The following is a 20,782-nucleotide window of genomic DNA, read 5'->3' on the forward strand; positions in this document are numbered from 1 at the left end:
ATGCTCGCTTGACGCTGCTAAAGCATTGTACTCTGTTGATTGGGAATACTTATGGGTAGTTCTGGAGAAATTTGGTATGGGCCTGGATTTATTTCATGGCTCAAATTATTATGAGAGTCCATTGGCACGATCAAGGGTAAACGGGTGTCGTACTTCAGCCTTTGAACTGGGCAGGAGTACACAACAAGGCTGTAATCTGTCCCCCCTATTGTTTGCATTAGCCATTGAACCACTAGCTGTGATTATTAGGAAACACCCTGGAGTAGAGGGATTTCGTAGAGGGAATATAGAGGAGAAAATTGTTCTTTATGCAGACTATGCTCTATTTTTGGCCGAAGCCTCCAAATCATTACCTGTAGCTATAGAGACAATTGAAAAGTTTGGGAAATATTATGGTTTGGTGACTAATCGGACTGAATTAGTATTGCTTCCAATGGATAACAGAAACATTAATTCACCTCACTATACTGATTTGGGATTACACGTGGTCACTGAATTGAAATATTTAGGTATTAATGTAACATCTAAAATTACTCACTATGAGATGGCCCTGCAGTGCCAAATTCCTTGGTTTTTACATGGTTGCTCCGTTCCAGCACATTCGTGGGTGGGAAGACACCGTGGGCGGGGGGACTTCGTCTACTTTTCCAATCACCGTTTTTCATTCAAACTCTGAAGCATTGGAGGCTCACAAATTTAAGATACTTTTAGAACCCCAACTACCCTGTTAATACACAAGCTTTGGGGGACAGTGAAGAAACTGCAGGGTATACAAGGAATTTCACAATTTACATCACTGTGGGAAACACCATGGCTCCCTAATCTATATAATTTGGAAGGGTTTAAAAACGGGAGTCTAAAAGGTGTAAAAAGATTTTCACATGTTGAAGTGGGAAATTCACTCAACGAGTTCTCACAAATATAAAGTGAATATGGACTGCCCAACACAGAATTTTATAAGTATCTTCAGTTACGACATGCATATCAGGCAGAGGGTCTCGTCCCAAATAATGGAGTGACTAAAATTAATGTAATACAGAGAATAGCCAGCTCGCATAACTCTGGGGGACTAATTTCATTACTGGTATCTATTGGACCTTGTTTTAACAAAACACCCCATACTGTCAAAAGAAAAATGGGATGGCATGATATGCCCTAATGAAGAGGGGTTGTAGTCTGAAATACTGGAAAGAGTTCCTTAGTTGTCTTTGAGTGAATCCCATAGATTTTCCCACTTGCAAGTACTACAGCAGTCATATAGAACATCCCAATATCTCCACGATATAGGGCTTCGACCAGACTCCCTATGTTCTAGATGTAAAACATCCCTGGCTTATTTGCTTCATATGATGTGGGCATGCTCTGCTTTGGAAACTTTCTGGAGGTATGTAATAGCGATCATTAATAGAACATACTCAGTCGATACAGATCCCTCACCATTAGTATGTATACTGGGATATATAGAAGATCTGAGCACTGACTGACATGGCAAAATAACGGTAACACGCATGTTATACATGGCCAGGAAACTGATAACCAATGTTGGGCTATCAGAGCAGGCTCCCACAGTAACAGAGTTTATAAACAAAGTTAATTGGTTATTAAATCTGGAACAAAGCATAAACTTGAAAAGAAGGGCCATCTCCAAATTTGAAAAAAACATGGGCTCCATGGATTGACTGCTCTGGCCTAGTATCCAGAGAACTGCAAAGATTTCGATAAGGTCTGTTTTTGATTTATGTATAGATTCAATTTAAAGACATGATAGGTGCTCTATTCCACATTGGGCAGCAGTAGACACATATATAACTTACACAGATACGGGCTAATACTCAACCAGAAGCCGCAAGAAGAGATCCAATTATTAAAATCCAAATTTTTATTAATGTAATCTAAAAAACATTTATTTAATAAAACAAACGAGTGCCCTAACTAGGAGGGAAACTGGGTCAAATACAATCCTTCACAATAGTAGTAATACGGGGCTGTTATTAAAGCAAATAGATCTTAATATCCAGCCAGGCAAAGTGCATAGACTGTTTGTGGGCATAAAATTATATATGAGGCAGAAATGCAACAATGCCATATCCTGTCTAGTGACACACTATGGATGCCGGCAAAACTGACCAGTGATAAAAATGCCATTTTACACACACAGATGCATATAAATCAAATAGAAAAAAATCAGTATATATTACCCGATTAGAGAACTGCACTGCACACCCAGTAAGGAGATCAGCATCCCTCCTCACCCTGATGCACGTTTCGCATCCACTTTTTATAAGTGATCTAGATAAGGAAACTAAAGGTAAACTGATGACCTTTGCAGAAGATGCAAATCTAGGAGAGATCGCTAAATATAAAGACAAAGGATTCAGATGGATCTTGATAAGCTTGAACCCGTGGGCAGCGACGAATAGAATGGTATTTAGCAGGGAGAAATGGAAGATTCTTCATCTTATAAAGAAAAACAAAAATTACATCAACAGAATGGGAGTATAAGAACCAAGCAACAGCACATGTGAAAAAGACTTGGGTATACTAATAGATTACAGACTGCACATGAGTCAGCAGTGTGATGCTGCAGCAAAAAAGGTGAATACACTTCTAAGATGTATTAAGAGAAGCGTAGACTCTAGATCACGTGACATAATTATCCCTCTTTACTCCTCCTTGGTAAGGCCTCATCTGGAATACTGTGTCCAGTTCTGGGTACCACATTTTAAAAAAGACACTGAAAACTGGAGCAAGTTCAGAGAAGAGCGACCAGGATGGTGAGCGGACTGCAAAGTATGTCCTACAAGGAGCAGTTAAAGGATCTGGGAATGTTTAGCTTGCAGAAAAGGCTACAAAAAGACTTTTTAATACATGTCTGCCAATATCTGGAGGGATGTAGCCATGTAGAGGGTTTATCCTTATTCTTATTAGCACATGGAAACATGAGAAGCAATGGAATGAAAGGGGGATGATACGGATTAGATATTAGAAAAAACTTTTTGACAGTGAGGATGATCAATGAGTGAAACAGGCTGACGCGAGAGGTGGCGAGTTCTCCATCAATGGAAGTCTTCAAACAGAGGCTGAACAGACATCTGAGATGGGTTAGTGAATCCTGCATTGAGCAGGGGGTTGGACACGATGACCCTGGAGGTCCATTCCCACTATAACATTCTATGGTTTTGACCATTAGCAACTAGCAAACTGTCACTTTCAGTGGACGTAACCATGGACGCATAAGGTTCTGCAATGCCTGCACATGAGCGCAGAGCTCAGTACAATGTAATATGGAATAAATTATATTGCCAGTTATCTTGTAGTGAATTAGGATTTTGTATGCAGTATTGTCTATGTAAAAACATCATAATATAGCTCACTTACTCCACGTGTCTTTCAGAGAGGAAAGTGAAGTTTTCCTGTTTAATGCTAATTTTGTTGTTCCTTTTTCTAGGGCCATGAAAAGTGTGCCTTGCTGCTTCTAGGGGAGACCCAGGACACTGGCCTTATCAATGCAACAAACAGTATGCTGCAAATGTAAGTCTATACCCTTCTGTGTTCTTCATCTTCCATTACGCTGCAGTGCATATTTTTATGCATTTCATACAAGATCAAACTAACAAAATGCAAATGGATGAGTTCTGGCTGTACGCATTCAGCAGAGTGTAACAGAAGTGTGTGTAAGGTCATAAGGTGTACAGCATGCTTAGAGATGGAGATTGGTGTATGAAGTCCTTCTACAGAAATAAGTCTCCCCTCCCCACATGCAATCTGCCCTTAAAGGGAATCTGCTGCGATATTGTGCAGGTAGTGAGACATATTGGAAAGATGTAATTACTCAACTTTTACTCCTCACAGTGATCCAAAAACTGTCCATACCCTGTATCTTACTGAGACATCCGGAGTCTTGCTGTACTATTGTCAGAGCTTTGGATCCTTGAGATGCATTAAAATATAGACTTATGCTAGCTTACTGCCTAATACAGCTGAGCTCTGTGTTCGGCTGTTACCAACAGTCCTACATACAAAGAATAGAACATCTTGGTTTTCTTTTTGGACAACTTAACCATTCAGATTGGCAAACTACTCAGGCTTTTTCTCAGGATTAGTGGGGGTCCAAGCCATGGAACCCACCAGCAATCAACAAGTTATTAATATTATATATTGCAGTAGGAGCCATACTGCAGATCACATGAAAATATCTGAGTACCTGGACTTCCTTCAGGCAGATAACCGCTAATCTGCCAATACATGGAGGGACAATGTCCTTGCAATCTTTGGCTACCACTGAAAAAAAAATGTATGTATGTGTATACACACACACCCATATATGCTGTAGGTCAGGACCTGATGGTGTATTTGTTAATGTCAGTGGGAGGTCCACTTTACATATTGCCTGTATATTTTGATACTTTTTGTATGGAGTGATGTGTACAATGTTGTCTTCCATGTTGTTGTTTTGTTAGGCCGCTCCACATTGCTGCCCGAAATGGGCTTGCAACTGTTGTCCAAGCTTTGCTTACAAGAGGAGCTACTGTTTTGGCTGTGGATGAGGAAGGTGGTGAGACTTGTATTTCCTTATCCTGTGTGTTTCCTTTGTTTTAAAGGGAATATGTCACCAGAAATAACACTGTTATCCTACAGACACGCGCTTAATCTGCAGGTTAACAGCGTTATTGTACTGCCCGACACCTGCACACATCTGAATGTAGTGGTGAGAAAATAATCTTTATTCTCCCCGCCAGCAGTCGATATCCAGTCATAGGGGTGGGGGGATGCCAGTTTAGTCATCGCTCTGAGAATACAGAGCGGCCGCTGTATCCACACCCCTGACCCTGACTGACACTGGCTCTACGTTGGGGCTCAGCTGTCACTCAGGGGGCGGGTGTGGTTACAGCGGCCGCTCTGTAATCTCAGAGCGGTGATTGAACCCGCGGCGCCCCTGTGACTGAATACTGAATCCTGGTGGGAAGAATAAAGCTACCGTATTTTCTGGTGTATAAGACGACTGGGTGTATAAGACGACCCCCAACTTTTCCATATAAAATATGAAGTTTGGGTTATACTTGCCGTATAAGATTGGGGTCATCTTATACGGCGTGTGCGGTGCGGATGGTTCCCAGGGTCTGGAGGAGACTCTCCTTCAGGCCCCGAAATCCATATTCATGTTAAAAAATAAATGCATAAAATAAAAAAACAGATATGGGATATACTTACCCTCCGACGCAGTCGCGTGACCGTGACATCATCGAAGGTCCATCTCTCAATGCATCCTTAGGAACGGAGGCCACCGCTTGCACCGCTGAGAGCCGCGGGCCGTCTGAGGGTAAGTATATCCCATATTTTATTTTTTTTTACATGAATATGGATCCCAGGGCCTGAAGGAGTCTCCTCTCCTCCAGATCCTGGGAACCATACAGGACCGCTCCCTGCACACGCTGTACCCGGCGTATAAGACGACCCCTGACTTTTGAGATGATTTTCAGGGGTTAAAAATTCATCTTGTACACCGAAAAATACAGTAATTTTCTCCCCACTGCATTCAGCTGCGTGCAGGCGCTGGACAGCATCATAACACTGTTAACCTGCAGATTAACCGCATATCTGCAGGTTAACAGCGTTATTTCTGGTGACCGATTCCCTGTAAAGGGAACCTGTCAGTGTGATCAACCCTTTTAAGTCTACTGTATGGGCATGCAGGTCATAGAAAGTTGAATAAAATAAAACCTTGATGTCTGCAATCCGATTTTATTTTTTAATTTTTTTTTGTGCCAGAGAAATCAAGTTTTTCTTTGAGGTTGTCCACTACTTTAACATTAAGGATAAGTCATCAAGATAGGTCATCAATGTCTGAAAGGTTGGGGTCCGGCACCCCTGTCCATCAGCTGTTCTGTGTCATCTGCTGCTGGCTCGAAATGCTCAATTACAGAGCTGCTCAGTCTTTGGATCGTGGCAGGGTACTGCACAGCTGCCTTCTACTCAAATCGGTAGGTGGATGTGCAGTACCCAGCTGCGGCCACTATGAGAAGACTGAGCGCCTCCGCGATTAAACGGCTTTCAGAAATCAAGGTATAATTTTCTTCAACTTTTTATGACGCGTACCCATATAAATGGCTTAGGAGGGTTAATTATACTGACAGATTCCCTTTTAAACCCCAAATAATTATATATATATATTCTCAAGTGCAGCCAACTATCCCAGCTTTCATCTTACACAGACTATTTGACAGGGATATATATCTCTCACACACACACACACACACACACACACACACACACACACACACACACACACACACACACACACACACACACACACACGCACACTTATACTAGATGGTGGCCCGATTCTAACGCATCGGGTATTCTAGAATATGTATTTATGTATATAGCAGCCACATAGTATATAGCACAGGCCACGTAGTTTATAGCAGACAAATACTACGTGGCCTGTGCTATATACTATGTGGCTGCTATGTACATACATATTGTAGAATACCCGATGCGTTAATACAAGCCACGCAATATATAAAGTGGCCACGCAGTATATAACACAGCCACGTACTATATAACACAGCCCACGCAGTATATAGCAGCCACGCAGAATATAACACAGGCGACGTAGTATATAACACTGGCCACGTAATATATAGCACAGCCCATGCAGTATATAGCAGCCACGTAGTATATAACGCTGCCCAGGCAGTAAATGGCAACCATGTAGTATATAACACTGCCCACGCAGTATATAACGGTGGCCACGTAATATATAGCACAGCCCACGCAGTACATAACACAGCCCATATAATATATAACACTGCCTATGTAGTATATAGTAGCCACGCGGTATCTAACACAGCCCACGTAGTATACAGCAGTGTGGGCACCATATCCCTGTTAAAAAAAATAATTAAAATAAAAAATAGTTATATACTCACCCCCTGGGATACAGCGAAGCTCCGGCGATACGCGCGCAGCTGCCGCCATCTTCCGTTCCCAGGATGTATTGTGGGCATAGGTAGCATTAATAGTATGAAGTTGGGGACACACAGGGTTAATAGCAGCTGTTACGGAGTGCGTTACCCGCGGCATAACGCGGTCCGTTACCGCCGGCATTAACCCTGTGTGAGCGGTGACTGGAGGGGAGTATGCGGGCGCCGGGCACTGACTGCGGGGAGTGTGCCCGTCGCTGTGTAAGATGAAAGCTGGGATAGTTGGCTGCACTTGAGGTACTGGGCGCAACCACAGTATTACTAGAGTTTAGATCTTTAATGGACATCTCCAATGTTGCAATCATTGGGAGATTAACCTCATAATGGTGATAGCCATGACGATAGTGTTTCCTCAGGGCAATATTTTCAACTTTACAATAATCTTTCCTGGATAATCATTGCAATTGGAAACAACATTTTGTATAGTGGTTTGCAAAAGTGTACACACATTTTGCGGCATTTTTTTGTGTTTTTCTACCTCACAACCTGGAACTTCACTGTTTTTGAGGGTTTGTTTCAGTTTGTCAAGAACATGCCTACAACTGTGAACATTTTTTGTGTGTGAAGTAAACAACAAATAGAACAAAATAACGAAAACCTTCAGTGTGCATAACTATTCATCCTCCTGAAGTCATTTCTTTGTAGAGCCTCCTTTTGCCGCAATTATAGCTGCAAGTCGCTTTGGATTAGGCTGCCGTCACACGCTCAGTATTTGGTCAGTATTTTACATCCGTATTTGTAAGCCAAAACCAGGAGTGGGTGATAAATGCAGAAGTGGAGCATATGTTTCTGTTATACTTTTCCTATAATTGTTCCAGTCCTGGTTTTGGCTTACAAATACTGATGTAAAATACTGATGAACTACTGCTAGTGTGACGGCTGCCTAAGTCTCTGAGCTTTCCACATTTTGCCACTGGGATTTTTGCCCATTCCTCATGGCAAAACTGCTTCAGCTCCTTCAGGTTAGATGGTTTCCTCTGGTGAACAGCGATCTTCAAGTCTGACCCCAGATTCTCAATTGGATTAAGGTCTGGGCTTTGACTAGGTCACTCACATTTATACGTTTCCTCTTAAATCACTCTAGTGTTGCTTTAGCGTTATGCTTTGGGTCATTGTCTTGTTGGAAGGTGAACCTCCGTCCCAGACTCAAATCACTGACAGACTGAACAGGTTCTGCTCCAGAATATCCCTGTATTTCGCACCATCCATCTTCCCCTCTACTTGGACCATTTTCTCTGCTGTCGATAAACATCCCCACAGCGTGATGCTGCCACCAACAATGGTCTCTGATTAATGCCCTCCTTGGTCTGGACTTAGTTTTGGTGGGCAGCCCTCTCTTGGCAGCTTTGTTGTGGTGCCATGTTCTTTCCATTTGATTCTAATGGATCTGATGGTGCTTTGGAGGATCATCAGAGATTGGGATTTTTTTTTATAGGCCAAACTTGACTTGTACTTCTCAACAACTTTGTCCCTGGCTTGTTTGGAGATCTCCTTGGTGTTGGTGGTGTTGTTTGGTTAGTAGTGCCTCTTTCTTATTAATGTTGTAGCCCCTGTGGCCTTTCAGAAAAGGTAAAGTGTATATACTGGCTTAGATTTCACACAGGTGGACATCCTTTCACTAACCATGTGACTTATGAAGGTAATTGCACCAGAAAATTGTAGGGGCTTCAAAGCAAAAGGGGTGAATACATATGCACATGCCAATTTTAGTTATTTGATCCCATAAATTTATGCCTATTTTTTTCTCACTTCGCCAACTTAGATTATTTAGTGTGGATGCATCACACAGGAATCTATTACAAAAAATGTAAACACAGGTTGTAATGTGCCAAGGGGGTGAATACTTTCGCAAGCTACTGTATACAATGCCACAGATACTACTGATATGTGGAACATGTGATTGGCGGATTTGCCAATTGTGTGCATTTCACTGGTGAAACGCCCGCTTTACTGAAATCCATGCTCTTTACAGTATAGGCTGTAATTCCTGTGCCAGGATGAGCTGGTCAATGGGTACACTGGGCTTCTGGTGGTGGTGGTCCACTGTCTGCTGCACTGGGCTCTGAAGAAGCTCCTGTCCTCAGTAAAGAAAGTTATTCATAGCTACTTTCCATCTTTGATACTTTGCACTTATGATGATCTAACATTTGCAGATGTTTGATTTTCTGTTTTTTGTGGTTTGGCTTTTCTGAACAAAAGGTGATTTATGTGCAATATAGTACATGACTGTTTGTATGACCGCATTTTCTTCTGTTTCCTTTTTTTCCTGACAGCAGGTCACACCCCAGCCTTGGCCTGTGCTCCTAACAAAGACGTAGCAGATTGCTTGGCACTTATCCTATCCACCATGAAGCCTTTCCCACCAAAAGACGCCATCCTTCCCTTCAGCTTCAATCTCCTGAACAACTGCGGTATTGCTGCCAAGACTGCCCTCCCCAACGGTGGTAGCTGTCCCTACACAAAGGATCGGCATGGTTCCATTGCCATGGATGGCTGCTACTCAGAGTAGCTCCTCCCGCCTTGCGGGTTACCCAAAACCTTACTATAATTTATTTAGGTTACTATATATATATATATATATATATATATATATATATATATATATATATATATATATATATATATATATATATATATATAATTATATATAGGGCACTTTAAAGGAGAACAAGACGCATCTGTTGCAGAGGTATGAACTGTGCCTGGGCTTTCTTCCTATGTTCACTTGCTCACTTGAGCTATCTTGGCTTGCACTGAAGCTTATGTAGTATTGTACCTTCTTTGTATTGAGGAAAGAGCCCAGGTCAGGTGGAATGGAGTTTGATCATGGGGTACAGTTTTTAATGTGGGGTTCTTTTAATCAGTTACCATTGCTTCTTCCCCATCTTTTTGGTATAAAGCTGAAAGGAGGCCCTCTGTATCTATATTTTTAAAGGTTCACCCTGTGCAATTCATGTCTTTGCTGCTGTAAGATCCTGAAAGCCATTATAAAGTTGAAGGGTCACCAGGCCTTAATATGTATTTCAAGGGCATCTTAAGATTTAGTTTTATATGGGGTTACTGGTTTAAATGGCTAAGTAGCACCTTACATTTTGAGCTCGAGTCACTAGGTCTGTAGCATTTTTCTTTCCATTTCTTCTTCAAGCTGTTGCCAGATGATCTTCTTGCCTAATGCCTAGCAAATGTTGGGCTCTGCAAAAATCGCTTGCTTTTCTCTTTATGCAAATGAGGTGCTACAATTAGCTAACTGATGGACCCCAAGGTGACATTCCCACTATGCACTGCTGCAAAGCCCCCCCCCCCCAATCCCCTCCAGCTAGGCACTTTAGTGATCCTCTGTTTTAGTGCTTTATTCCTTTTCTGGTCTTCCCATCATCTGACTCCACTCACCGTTGTTATATCTGCCATGTCATCAGTATTTGAATTATTTATGCTCTTTTAATCATTTAGGGGTCTTTGTAATATTTATTTGCCGTTTGCTGACCTGGCTTATTTAGACTGCAGATTTACCTTCCACCGATTCTTTGAGATGCCCATTTTTGCGGCTTCTTTTCAGATAATTTTTGCACTTGAGTGACTATTTAACCAGAAGTGATGTTCGCTGTGTCTGTGTATGAGGTTATGTATTAGATGTTTACTTGAGCTTACTTAGTGTTTTGCATTAGTTACATTATCAGAATGTAAGAACGGTGCTTTTTCTTTTTATCATATATGTATTTTAATCATGCAGTTTATTTTAGTATCCATAGACCTCATCCAAACCATTGTCCTGTATAATGCAATAAGGCAAGGCAGATAAACAACAACCTTCTAACTTTAAGTCTGTTAGTTTCCATGACTGTTACCAAGTTTTTTGGAAACACAGCATTAGCTAAATCTAGTGGGCTTTTTATTTCACATTATATCTCCTTACACATCATATTCACACTTGCTATATATTTTAGCACATTTTTATCTACCAAAAATATCGTTTAATGACTCGTGTCAACTGGTCGCCAAAGTGGCAAAAGGGATCAATTTAATAGGAGAAAACAGGTGCTATAATTTTTTTTTTTTTTTTTTTTAAATCCCCTTTCCTTGCCCATTTCTAACTTTATTTTGCTTCCTGCTGTAGAATTACTTTGGAAGGCTTTTCATTATTTTTGCATGTCCTACTGCATTTCACCAGCAAAAAAAACTAAAAAACAATTCAGGGGAATACTGTAGTTGGGCGTTTCACAGACCTGCCCGGGGTAAAGGCCGGTGTTGCACAAAGTGTCTGGCATGTTAATCCATGCTATCTAGAATATGTTGCCACAGTACGGCAGTCTGTTACATTTCATAGGCGATCAGCTTAAGCCTCTTGTATCAGTTTACTACATATATAATTCCACTTCATTTTAAATGTCCTTTATTAGACTTATTTTTTCATTTATGCTATATTGTAGGACGATGGGCTCCAATTTCGCATATCATCTCATTTCCCTTTGGTATAATAAAATGAGTTTCTCCCCTTTGGTTTTATAGTAGTTATAGGCGTTATTTAGTGGTGATCTACAGTTATGAACTCGCCTCATAGTTTACAGAAAGATTTTGGTAGCAGTCACATGCTTCAGCTATCTGCACGGCCGCTGAAGTGCTACAAATGGGGGGAAGCCTGTGCTCCACAGCTGGCCGCAGCATGTGGCTTCACCCTTTCTTTCATACATCTATACAGGAGAAGTTAAACCAGTGGGCATATGTTATTGCTCTTTGGATTTGGGGAATTATTGTGCAATTTTCAAGTGTTTCTCTATATTGACTCCATTCACACATCCATGTGCTGTCGGTTTTTTTTGTTTTTCTCGAAACGCACAGAAACTCATAGTTTCAGTGATTAACGTATGATTTAGGCTACTTTCACACTTGCGTTTTTAGCAATCCGTCGCAATTCGTCGTTTTGGGCAAAAAACGGATCCTGCAAATGTGCTCGCAGGATGCGTTTTTTTTGCCCATAGTCTTGTATTCGCAACGGATCACGACGGATGGCCACACGTCGCAACCGTCGTGCAACGGATCCGTCGTGTTTTGACGGACTGTCTGCACGACAAAACGTTCAAGTGAATTTTTTTTTTTGTCATTCGTGTCCGCCATTTTCTACCGCGCATTCGCGGCCCAAACTCCGCCCCCTCCTCCCTGGACTTCAGAATGGGCAGCGGATGCATTGAAAAACTGCATCCGCTGCCAACGTCGCGCACAAATTACACAACCTGCGTCGGCCCGACGCATAGCGACGGACCTGTACCGACGCAAGTGTGAAAATAGTCTAACCCGTATTAAATCTTATCCATGTCACTTGCCTGTGAGACTGAGTATATCCTATGTGTAACTGGCCATTAAAGTTTTTGTGTGGATCAGTTTTTCCTCTGAACTTGATGCATTTTTAACCGATGCAGTGCTAAGTCACTGGATAAGAATAGTTCAGTATACCCGCTTCAGTGGAAAAATAAAGTTACAACTAGGAAGGCCCATGAGGAACAAATCAGTCTGTTTCTCGGATAGGAATGCCCCATGGATGTGTGAATACAGACTTGCGTTTGTCAGTGTTTTATAGATTGTGGCTCATATCGGGTGCGTTGCATAATTCTTATTGTAAAATATACATTCTGTACTTTTTAGAGAAAGCCATGGACCCTTTCTGGTGAGACTGTTATAAACCTTAGGCTAACTTCACTTAGTCGTTTTATATATATATATATATATATATATATATATATATATATATATATATATATATATATATATATATATATATATATATATATATATATATATATATATCTCTATCCGCATCGTACTGTCAATAAGTAATAGACCACCCGTGGTATTAATGCAGATTATAAAAGGGTACTTTTTTATCTCAGGATTAATTAACTGATGTTTTGTGGGGTCCTCCTCTCTCCCCCCAGAATATTATACACCAGCGAGTTATACTAATCAAAATTGACTTTTTTAATATACTTAGAAAACAAGCAACTCCTTTTCCGCAGCATGTTTTCTATATACCTACAGTCGTAGTGCGGACTGTGCCGTTTGTTTCCCAGAATCCTCACCACAGGATCGCCGGTACCACCGCCACTCTTCACAAGACAAGGGTGTCTCCAGTTTAAAGCAGGTATTTCAGGCAGTCCCATAGACTTTACATGGAGCAATGGTGCACAAGCTTAACCACCACATCAGTCTAGCGATGGACAATATCAACGGTGGTCCCAGCAATCAGAAAATTGACATCGATTGGTGATTTCCAACTCCATGCTGCAATTTATTTTATTTTTAATTTTTTTTTCAGACATAGGAAATAATGCAGGCAGAACTCCATTGCGTAAAGGTGAAAAATTGTGGTTTTATTTCAAACCCAGATGCTGTGGCAACGTTTCAGCTCAAATGAGCCTCTTTCAAGTCATTTGAGCCAAAACGTTGCCACAGCATGTGGGTTTGAAATAAAACCACATTTTTTCACCTTTAAGCTATGGAACGCTGCCTGCATTTTTTTCCTATGTCTGGATTGAGGCAAGTCTTGGATATTTAGTCTGGGAGGCATGCACCCACCTATTGGTAAAGTGCTGTTCCAATTTTCTAGGTTTAAATTTTATTTTTTTTTCCGTCCATTTCTTCCTTTTTTTTTTTTTTTTTTTTTTTTTAAATATAGCAAGGGGTTAAAGGGTTAATTCTGGTTCCAAGACATTATAACCTAGCGATAGGTGATGATGTCTATATCTGAAGTGGTCCGACCTCTCAAGCCCCCATTGATTGCCAGTGGGGTATTTCTGAATGAAGCGATATCGCGCCTGCTTCACTGTGGCTCCATTTATTTTCTATGGGATTGAGCGAGGAACCAAAACGTAGCTTTATATTGCTAGTTTGTCTCATTGTAAGGCTGCCGTCACACTATCAGTATTTGGTCAGTATTTTACATCAGTATTTGTAAGCCAAAACCAGGAGTGGGTGATAAATGCAGGAGTGGTGACATGTTTCTATTAGACTTTTCCTCTTTGTTCCACTCCTGGTTTTGGCTACAAATACTGATGTAAAATACTGACCAAATACTGAGCGTGTGACGGCAGCCTAAGTCTCAATTCACACGAGCATATAATAAATCATCCACATTTCAACTCAAGGTGATGGTGTTTCTAATTTGTCATCCATTTGCAATCCATTTTTATAATAAATCAGCAGTTGTTCAAAATTTACAAGACTTAATACCATGAACAGATTTAGCCTTTGAAGAAAATTGTTCATCTCTGCTGTCCCCTGGACTAACACTTTTGTACATTCCCTTTTTTTTAAATAAAGCAGAAAATGATATAGTGCATAGGGCTCCAAGGTGCTTTCTTCATGCCCTTATGTGGTTCGTTGCCTTACTGCTTTCAAATAGCTTTTACACTTTTTAGGGTTTTTTACCCTCCCTCGTGCTACGTTAACCATATTTTTAGATGGGTCCATGGCTTTTGAAGGGCACCGAATGGTATATTTCATATACATAATTCCCCCCTTATTTGCAGTACATGGCATACCCATTGTCCAGTATGCTGCTGTGCACATGTCCATTCTTTTACCGTATATCCATGTAAGCCAAACAGACATGTCTGTTTTTGACTGACAGCACGGATGATAAGGGCCAATACAAGTCTATGGGTAAAACACATACAGCACATAATGGCATCCATGTGCCGTATGTGTTTAACATTGAAAAGTATATGAGCTTTGTAAAAAAAAAAAAAAAAAAAAATTTATTTATTTATTTTTTTTTTTTTTTTTGCACTGATGGCACACTGATCCAAAACAATGAAATGTTGATGACATTGAATGTGCCTTCAGTGGAATATGCCTCAGTTCATACAGAAAAATCAAATTGAGCTCTTATGGTGGTAATTGCTGGTTTTGAGCCCTTGAGTGGAGGAACCACAACCACCAAATGCATATTACCTTGTTATTGGATTTCCCAACATTGAGATTGGGAAGGACTCCTTTAGACATCAGCTATTCTCCTACGTGTTCTTTACATAGTTTTTTTTTACAAATAGAACATACACCAATTATAAAGTGAGCATGTTCACATGTCCGGTTTTTGCCAACAGATTAGGGATTTGTGCATTTTTTGATACGATTAGCTGATCAAACTTGCATATTCAGGTGAAATGGGCCCATCAGAAAAAGCATGCAGTACATGGGTACATCTGTGTGGTGTCCTGGTTCTTTTTCATTGACCAGTTGCTAAATTCTTCAAAAGACTTATTCTTTTGGATGATGCGTGAATTGCAAAGGCTGAGAAGACCAACCAAAAAATGGAACTAAAACACTGAATAAGAGAAATAAAAAAAGTTCATATTTCACACACAAGGAAATAAAGACTTCTAACTGAGACCTTATTAGATAGATACATAGATAATTAGTAAACAAAATGTTAATCGTGGTTTTTTTTTTCCTCCTTTGACATTTGTAATGTTTTAATTTAGTCTCACTGACGAGAGATGACATTCTTAGAGGGAACCTGTCACCTGAATTTGGCGGGACTGGTTTTGGGTCATATGGGCGGAGTTTTCACTCTCTGTCCTCCGTAGTACACGCCTGCGCAAGGCAATCTTGCCTTGCGCAGGCATGTACTACGGAGGACAGAGAATGAACTTCAATCCAATATTTCGGCCAGCATGCAGCCAGCGGGTAAGGAAAGGGTGAATCAAACACCCGAAAACTCCGCCCATAAGACCCAAAACCGGTCCTGCCAAATTCAGGTGACCGGTTCCCTTTAAGAATGTCATCTCTCGTTTAAGTTTTAAGCATGTTTTTTCTTTACACATGAAGCATGTGGTGGAGAGATGTAGCATTTGTAGATCAGGTGAGGTTATTAACACAGCTGTACGCAAAATAAATTTTCTTATACTTAAATATTTAGTACATAATAAGATCTCTGTAAAGAAGGAAAACTTATTCTCTGGAAAACCATATGCAACTTCCTCCTCCCAGGTTCTTGCTTGCCCCAGTATTACGGCGCGTCAGTTACATGAACTAAATTCTAAGCCATCTACACATACTATGTGTGTAGGGCACAAACTTTGCACTAAACGTAACAAACTTTTGTAGTTGAAAAATAATAAATCCTTTTGTGATTGGACAGACAGGAAGCCTGCAGATGGCAGCATGTCATAATTGATTGGGTGCTGGTATTTTCTGCGAGATGAAGTTTACTAAAAATTAAAACGCTGTAGTAGATCTACTCTCCACAGTTCCCCTTTATTTATTAGTGTTACCTTCTTCAGTCAACACATTACCTCGGTTTACTGTCGGTGTTAAAACTTGAATGGCTTTCCCCTCTCCGTTTGTACGGAGTGGCACAGTCACACAGGCCAGTTTTCATTCTACTTGTTTAATTTTCTATTTTTTGTTCCAGCATATAATTTCTATTGTGTGCCTTCTGAAAATGTAGCATATTCTGTAGACTTAATTTTCATTAGAGAGAAAGTTCTTGAGTTGTCCATGTCTGTAAGAACTTCCTGTCATTGGCTTTTTGCCTGTGGAAACTAGGGAGAAGGTGTTTTCAGGCTGCCTATAGCAATATCATGCGACATTAGACTTTTCGGGCTTTCATCTCTGCGAAAACGTGGGTCCAAAGATTTTGAATGGTGGAGTTAAGGGCTAAGAAGTGTAGGTGTGCAGAGTTTGTCTTCTATTGAATTTACTCTTCTTTTTTTTCTCTCCCATGTTTGACATTCTTTTATTGTAAGCTTGGTTGTTGAATTTTTCATGTTTTGGGGTATTATTATTAATGGTTTTGCACAAGACGATGGGAGAAATCATTTAATGTGTGGTCTCTTGCACTCTTAATGCTGCCTTTTGTAGGATCTCCTTTTTCATTTCATGAGAGGAACGCACAGTAATAATTGTTAACCCATTTTTGCAAATTTGTTTTGCTTTTCCTCCTTTTGTTTTTTATGTTTGCATTTTCCATTTTTTGTGTGCAGTGTGTATGGTGTGAGCAATTGTGTGCGGTTTCTTTCTATTTTATTTTTTCTGATTTCTTGGGCCCCTTTTTCCGCATAACAAATTTAGACAATCAGAGTTCTGTGAAAAGGGCTTTTAGTGGATTTTCTTACTTGGCCTGGCTGTTCTAACCCTCTTTCTGCCCCTTCAGTCACTGGTGGGGGCATGTTGCAGCAGTTTGGCCCCTCCATTCTTCCATTCTATTTGGCAGTTCTACCTTGTCTTGTTCTCCTTTAATGATGGTATAATGTGCATTGCACAGCTTGACAACTGAGTAATAATTTTGAGGTTTTATTTGGGGGAGGGGTGGGAGGGGTTTCCGGGCATGGGATAAGCAAAAGGAGGATGCATTATTTTGCTATCAAAGTTTTTGTCTGGTTACCTGAGTGCGTTGTTTACAGGGCTGTCCTGAAACTTCCATTCCTGTTCCCCCAATCCCACCCTACCTCCAGACTGTGCAGCCATTTTCCTTGGGTACCTTTTGTCTTATGGGAATGGTTACCAAATTTCTCTCAACCCTTGGATTTTTGCTTTTCACACAGCAATGTATTATGCCAAAGTACCCCCTCTTTATTTCCGTCCCAGTGTACTCTGATATATCATGATCTGTAACCTGAACACTGGAGGCTGGTAATATTTGTTGTAGACCTCGCGATGGGTCTTCCTCGTTTGTGCCACTCTTATAATGGAAGTTTCTTTCAGCTCCTAATGCAAAGCACTTGCTTCATTAATAAGCACTTTTTTCATGACTCTGTCACTGTTGCTGGTACCTAGAAGTCATTGCCGATGCGATGATACGAGGGTCCGTACTGCAGTACAGGGATGAGGTGTATAAGGGTTTGATTTCCCTTACGAGCAGAAGTGTAGGGAGGTAATGAAGGAGTTGATCTGTCCTTCACTGCTGTGCTCACTCTTGAGCGGGAGAGATGATACATGTCGAGATGTTAATGTTTTAAAAGTGAGTGGGAAAAAAAACTAAAATAAAAAGACAAAAAAAATCTAAACAGCACAAAAGCATTTCACAAACAGGTTTACTTGCACTGCCACTAAAGAAAAAAAATAGAAGGAGCTTCATCCTTTTGGAAAGCTGTCGTGAGCCATATTGCTGAATGTATCTGACCTAATATACCAAGATATTGAAATGCGGTTGCCACTTCTTGGCAAAGTAATGGTTTGTTGCCATTGGTTTGAATTACTGTTTCATACCAGCTGTAAGGAAAAAATATATTTAATTTTAATTTACCACTAACCGTTGCATTTTCTTAATAGGCAGGCACAATTGTATGTTCCAAACTCTGGGTGCAAATCAGATCCAATTATGGTCGAATGCAGTGTTCTGCTTTTCTTGTCTTCTCTTTTAGAGGCCTGTTAAGCTTTGTATTGTACTGTACACCTCCAAGAAGCCAAAATGTCATGCGCAGTTTCTGAAGACAATGAGGCGACATTGATGCAATATGAAATGATATATACTGTTCCCAAACTGGACCAAAGCAGGAAAACTACTTCTGTTCTCATGTGTGAAATTGTGAAAATAATTCTATAGTTTGGGCAAGGTTCAGAAGCACACACCGTGTTGAAGCTGTTGTCAATATATTCTATATGCATTTTGAAGTGGTCTACCAGAAATGTTTGCATGGTTACTTATATCAGCCTACAAAGCCATTCATGTGACTTGTAGCCAAGTTTCTGGCATAAATCCAATCTGTCCTAGCAATATTTTTTTAGATGTTTAATTGTTATTCTAAAGTTTGCATCTAATTGCAATACAGCGTGTCCATACACAACTTTTAATTGAAAGAAATTTGACTGACGGTGGGTTATTTTTGTGTGTTTTAGTGGTTTTTTTTATCTTCAGTCCATTTTTTTTTCCCTCCAAATCTCAGCCTGGAAACCAAAAATGAAAAGAAAAAAAAAAAAAAAGCCCAAACTTGAACTGGTAGCTCTTATGTTCTATATCCCAATGCTGAGGGTTTAATGAGGCGAGTATAGTGTGGGCCCATCGTTAGATGAGTAGTATCTAGATGGTAGGGTTTTATAGATGTGAAAAATAGCGACTAATGTAGAATTAATACACGATTTGACAATACAGTGGGATTTGGGACTGAAGCATGTGTGGTGCTTCTAGTAAAAGCCAATTCTCTGATCACTTATATTATCTAAAGCACAAATGGACGATAAAGTGAAAATACTGAGGGACAAAACTGATGACATTGCTGGTATTATTCACTGATTTAGTTACATTGAGCAGCTCATTATAACATAAGTATTTTATTTTTTTCTTGTAGAGTGAATTTTCCCCAATTTCTGGGAAAGCGCCAATGGCAAGTAGAAGGCGGCACGGTGCATTGTGGCCAGTTCCATCTCCTTGCACTTGATTTAACCCCTCTACAATTCCTATATTTCACCACTGCTTGTGTAGCAGTATGGCTAACCCATGGGATAAGCAGGGATGCCTTTTGCTTAAAAACCAAAGCAAAAATACTTGGCTTTCTAGAGCATAGAATGTTTCCATTTATCCTCCTGACCACTGGTCTCGCCAGTAGCTAGATTTTTTGTTTTACTAGACATAACGTACATCCCTATTCCTTATTTAAATGTGTTCATTGCAGTAGTTCTATGAATAAATTTGCAAAACTAAAACTAGAGGCCTCAAAAAGTGGATTTTGTGTAGTCCTAGGATTGGAAGCACAAATATCTTAGATGTGTGGCATGTGTTTACTGAAGAGATGTCCCAAAAAAAAATCAGTCTCCCGCCGTAAGAGGTTTTCCCGCTCCTCACTACCTCCATCCCTTCCCCCATTGCCACTTCCGTTCTGTTTGCACACACTTTTTGGTGACATGTCCAAGGTTTGGACTTGCATGTGGCAATAAAGTAATGATGATAAATCTGCGTTGCACTCATGTAATCCTTTTTAATGGAGCCTGGTCGGGCTGATCCAGCGGGTTTTCATAGTTGTAAATATATCATTTCCCTGTCTGTAAATGCTGCACCCTTCATAAGTTGTAAATTCAGCCTTGATCACCCTCAGTCGGGACTCGGGTTAATATAACTGACCTCGTTCTTGGATATCGGGTGAATAACACTGAACTCGAAATACTGCTCTTGACTATACTTTTCCCCTGACACCTGGCAGCAAACGTGCGCAATGAAAACATTAACTGGAGTCGAGTGCTTCCAACCCCTTCCATAGTGTGTATTGATGGTGGTTCGATTTTCACCCTTTTAACCCAAGAATTTTTTTTTTTTTTTTTTTTTGCACAGATGGCTTTTTAGCATTTTATGAATTTGCTGCTTGTCTATTGTAAAAATTTGTATGCTTGCGGATTCTCATTAACCTCTTCCAATACGCAAGGAATTAAAGCCTTACTTATACCAGTACTACTTCAGCTGTTTTGCGTGGACCAGTGTTAGGCAGAACTATATAGGGCCACTTGATTGCTGCTTTTGATATATAATTTTTTTTCTGCAATGTTTTGCATTTCTAAAACTATATAACATTGTCCAGTTTATTGTGTATCCCACTAAAATTGAGAACTTGTAGAGAATGAGTCCCTTCAGAAATGTTAATAGTACATGCTTGAGTGCTTCCACTTGGGACAGGTTTTACGCTATCTGGGGAACAGCAGCTAATGTTTTTGCTGTTGAGCATCATGCGCTTTCGCTCACCTCCTGTTTACCCCCACTATGAATTGTGCCATAGAAGAACAACTCAGGGATGTGTAATGGCAAATGATCTCTCTAGAATCATACGTGGCTTAACCATTGGGGAATTAGAAGCTGAGTTATTGCAAAGATGGAA

The 20,782-nt window shown here is 40.4% G+C and overlaps 1 protein-coding gene across 8 annotated transcripts in view; it reads left to right on the forward strand.

Moving 5' to 3' along the window:
- Positions 1–9,532, forward strand: part of ANKRD52 (ankyrin repeat domain 52) — a 130,107-nt gene extending 120,575 nt beyond the window's left edge. For 2 of the 8 annotated variants that reach the window (XM_069758389.1, XM_069758392.1), the window contains 3 exons: positions 3,449–3,531; positions 4,461–4,555; positions 9,260–9,532. In XM_069758389.1, the coding sequence (XP_069614490.1) occupies positions 3,449–3,531; positions 4,461–4,555; positions 9,260–9,495 (414 nt within the window). In that variant the 3' untranslated portion in view covers positions 9,496–9,532. The remainder of the gene's footprint in view (positions 1–3,448; positions 3,532–4,460; positions 4,556–9,259) is intronic. The other 6 variants (XM_069758390.1, XM_069758393.1, XM_069758391.1 and 3 more) reach the window with 4 other exon arrangements.
- Positions 9,533–20,782: the final 11,250 nt, after the last annotated feature.

Source organism: Ranitomeya imitator, chromosome 3, assembly GCF_032444005.1.
Source record: "Ranitomeya imitator isolate aRanImi1 chromosome 3, aRanImi1.pri, whole genome shotgun sequence".
Lineage (NCBI taxonomy): Eukaryota > Metazoa > Chordata > Amphibia > Anura > Dendrobatidae > Ranitomeya > Ranitomeya imitator.